The sequence below is a fragment of the Lipotes vexillifer genome, unplaced genomic scaffold (assembly GCF_000442215.2).
Source record: "Lipotes vexillifer unplaced genomic scaffold, Lipotes_vexillifer_v1.1 scaffold1009, whole genome shotgun sequence".
NCBI classification, from domain to species: Eukaryota; Metazoa; Chordata; class Mammalia; order Artiodactyla; family Lipotidae; genus Lipotes; species Lipotes vexillifer.
In genome coordinates, this window is record NW_006772405.1 from 1,897,855 (window position 1) to 1,901,436 (window position 3,582).

At 57.7% G+C, this 3,582-nt stretch overlaps 2 protein-coding genes across 4 annotated transcripts in view; one reads left to right on the plus strand and one right to left on the minus strand.

The window, feature by feature from the left end:
* HMGXB3 (HMG-box containing 3) overlaps positions 1-2,153 on the plus strand; it is a 95,671-nt gene extending 93,518 nt beyond the window's left edge. For 2 of the 3 annotated variants that reach the window (XM_007447503.1, XM_007447502.1), the window contains one exon: positions 836-1,303. In XM_007447503.1, the coding sequence (XP_007447565.1) occupies positions 836-1,303 (468 nt within the window). Of the gene's footprint in view, positions 1-835 lie in introns of all 3 variants that reach the window. The other variant, XM_007447504.1, reaches the window with a different exon arrangement.
* A 139-nt stretch (positions 2,154-2,292) lies between these two features.
* The window catches only part of LOC103075680 (macrophage colony-stimulating factor 1 receptor), a 16,606-nt gene continuing 15,316 nt past the window's right edge, over positions 2,293-3,582 (minus strand). The window contains exons 14-15 of the mRNA XM_007447506.1: positions 3,283-3,391; positions 2,293-3,193 (exon numbers count right to left, since the gene is read on the minus strand). Of these exons, the coding sequence (XP_007447568.1) occupies positions 3,068-3,193; positions 3,283-3,391 (235 nt within the window). The 3' untranslated portion in view covers positions 2,293-3,067. The remainder of the gene's footprint in view (positions 3,194-3,282; positions 3,392-3,582) is intronic.

Sequence of the window (3,582 nt, forward strand, 5' to 3'; positions counted from 1 at the left end):
CGCGCGTGCGTGTGTGCGTGTGCGTGTGTGTGTGGCCACAGCATGTCCTTTAGGGTGCCCAGGGTGACCCCAGGTATCTTGGGGTCAAAGGGGTCACCTTGCAGTTAAGCTTAGAAAATTGCCACCTTTGAGGACACTGCACATGCCGATATAGTAAAGGCACAGACCAGCCCTGTTTTGGCTTTGACTGAATATGCTGCATGGCACTCCTTGTGTTGTGATCTAGAGGCACAGTGGCTTAGAAAACGCTGACTGTATCAACCCCTTTCCGCTAATTAAAAGGGGAAAGTAAGGGCTCGAGGTGAAAATGGGCCTGCCGAGTGTCACACAGCAGATTAATGGCAGAGCCCCTGGTCTCTTTGTCTTGGTGCACGGTATCAGGCTGTGGTTCTTAGCACGGGCACATGCCCTTGGCTAGAAGAGACGTTAGGACTGGTAATAGGAAGGGGCCATCATTGTCCTCACTTGCCTTTGCCTTAGTCCATGGGGCTCACTGGGTTTGTAAGGTTGGTGTGAGGCATCTGAGCCTCCATGGGAACCACTTCCTTCCTGTTCCCCTGCAGCCCCAGTCTGAATTGGTTAGCCAGATATAAATATTAGCTCAGGTAATCCAGCATCTGCTCTGGGAGGTGGCCACTGTTACTGTCCGCATTCTCACATGAGGAAACGGAGGCACAGGGGAGGAGGAAAGGGGGACTTGCCCTGGGAAACGTGTTACGTGGTGACGGTAGGATTTAAACAGAGCTGGCTCACCCACAGCTTTCACTCTCACCTATCACACAGCTTGGACCTTAATCTTCCCTCACGTCACAGTGGCTTATCATCTCCCTTGTAGAGCGTGTCCTGCCCAGAACTCTTGGACCAGCATTATACGGTGGACATGACGGAGGCTGAGCACTCTGTCCAGCACCCGGTCACCAAGACTGCCACACGGCGCATCGTCCATGCAGGCACACAGCCCAGTCCTGGCGACCCCAGTGCTGGGCACCACTCCTTGGCCCTGTGTCCTGAGTTGGCGCCCTACGCAGCCATCCTGTCCTCCTTTGCAGACAGCAAACCAAACAGCGTCCGCCAGCGGCCCATTGCCTTTGACAATGCCACCCACTATTACCTCTACAACCGCCTCATGGACTTCCTTACCAGTCGCGAGATTGTCAACCGGCAGATCCATGACATTGTGCAGAGCTGCCAGCCTGGCGAGGTGGTCATCCGAGACACCCTGTACCGCCTCGGGGTTGCTCAGATCAAGACGGAGACGGAGGAGGATGCTGAGGAAGAGAAGGTGGCCACAGCTGCAGAGTAAGCCGGGCTCTTGTGCAGGGACCGCACCATCTCTCGCAAGCCATAGTAAGGCCCTTGCCCGAGGCAGATCCGTCCAGGGGACCAGCCTCTGATGCTGGGACTGACCAAAGAGCTTCCATTTCCTGAGCATGGTGGAGCCCAGGGTCCTTGGTTCTCAACCTTCTGGGGGTCGGGAGAGGCACCAGGACACTCTTTGGGTGGCACCATATGTTCAGTAAAGGGGCAGGGAGGCTGAGAGAAGGCAGGTAGCTGCTGGCTTCCCAGGGGCACCTGTGGGTCGGGGTGGAGGTCCTGGGTGGGCCGAGGCTGCTGAGGTTTCCCTTCCCGCCCAGGGACACCGTTTCCAGCCCCTGCGGCCTGTTGCCTTTGACTCGGGGCCTTGGGGGCTTCATTAGCTCCAGGGGTCCCTTTGGGCTCTTGATTCTCCCAGAGGAGGAATGCATTCCCCTCCTATTCTTCCTGCACCCACATCTGGGGGCAGCTGAGAAAGGGTGAGCCACAACTCTCTTCCAGGCCTAGACTCCCTGCCCCAAGCTTTGAGGAAGAGGCTCCCCTTCCTCCTTTCCTGGTCGCTGCTGCTGCTGCTGCTGCAGCCTGGCCCCTCTCTCAGAGGGGATGTGGCCCGTGAGCATGCCATAACCTGGGGGCAGTAGGAAAAACTCCCTTCTGTGAAGGGTAAGCAGACTGGGCCGTAAGGAAACAGCAGGACTGGCTCAAGTGCCCAAAGTTTGCTTAGGGCACGGGAATTGGCCGTGTTATTTAATTTATTGAGAGGAGTGGAATAGGTGGCTTTTTTCCCCCTCCCTCTTCCCCAACCAGAATAAAGTTTATTAAATTATATGGTTTGGGTGCAACGAGAGTCAATTCCAGCCTCATTGTATGCAGCTCAGTGTGGTTGGGCCCCAGAGGTGCTGGGGTTGGTCACTCACCGTGGAAGGATGGAAGGAGGTCCCCGGGGATCCGCATGGCACAAAGACCAGAGGCCAGCTGTGTTAATGCTGTTAGTTTAATGCTGACTGACAGAGACATCCCACAGCGTGACTGTTAGTTATGATGAGTCAACCTGGAAGTGTGTGCTGCTTGCGTGGTGTGGCCAGCCACACAGGGCCCCTGCCTTCCAGCGCCTTCCAGCACAGAATGGCGGGGCGGGGCCGGACAGAGCACCCCAACCTTTAGCTGCCACCTGGCTCATTGCAGCAATACCAGACCTAGGGTGGGTAGGGCCGTGGAGAGAAGGCTTAGAGGGCAGAGGGGGACAATTAGATTCTTCCAGAGGAGTCACCCTGCTCCAAGGGCCTGAACCAAGTGCAGCCCTGAGCACCAGCCTGCTCTCCTTGATCCACTCAGCAGGTGTTCTTCCATTCGGCCAAGGGCCAGGGAGCCTTGTTTTCTCCTCAAGGTTTGGGCAGCTCCTGGGGACTTCAGTCAGAAAACCAGTCCATTTCCCTTGAAACAGGAGGGAAGGAGGGGAGGAAGTGGGACCAGGCTAAGAGTGAGCTGGGTATTCTCCCAGTTGGCATAGCACACATGAGGCCACAGCATTGAGAACTGGCGGGGGCGGGGCGGGGCTGAGCCCCAGCCCCTGACTGGCAGTGATGGCCCAGGCCCTGGGAGTGGGGTTCTCTCCAACCTCCTGTAGATCCCACATTCCCGAGTTTCAGAGCTGGGCTGTTGAGGCAAATGGCCAAGGGCACAGTCTGTGTTCTCCCCACGGTGCCCCATCCTTGGAGGAGGGGAGAGAGAGTACATCCCCGTGGTCACCTCCTCAGCAGAACTGGTAGTTGTTGGGTTGCAGCAGGGGCTGGGCGAGGTCCCCCTGCTCACAGCAGCCCAGGTGCTCGCTCGAGCTCTCCTCCGGCTCGCTGCTGCCGCCTGGCAGGTTGCTGTAGTCCTGGGTGCGGGGGTGGCAGGGGGTGGTCAGAACTGATCAGTCAGGCCCAGCTTTAACCAGCCACCCACCCTGAGCCTGGCACCACTCACCTGCTCTCTCCCATCCACTAGAACCTGCTCCTGAAGGAGGGAGCAGATTTGCTGGAAGGTGGGTCTGCGGGTCGGCTCCAGGGCCCAGCAGGCCTGCATGATGCTGTATCTGAGGCAGGACAGAAGCTACTTGTAGGCTTGGGACTCATCATGTCTGTGCACGCACGCACGCACACTACAGGGTGCTGCCCCGCAGAGGTCCCAAAACCAAGTCAGAAGTGAGCTTGGCACAAGGCCAGTGCGAAGTCCTTGGTGTGCATTATCTAATCTTTCCAGTAACCCCGGGGGGGGGGGGGGGGG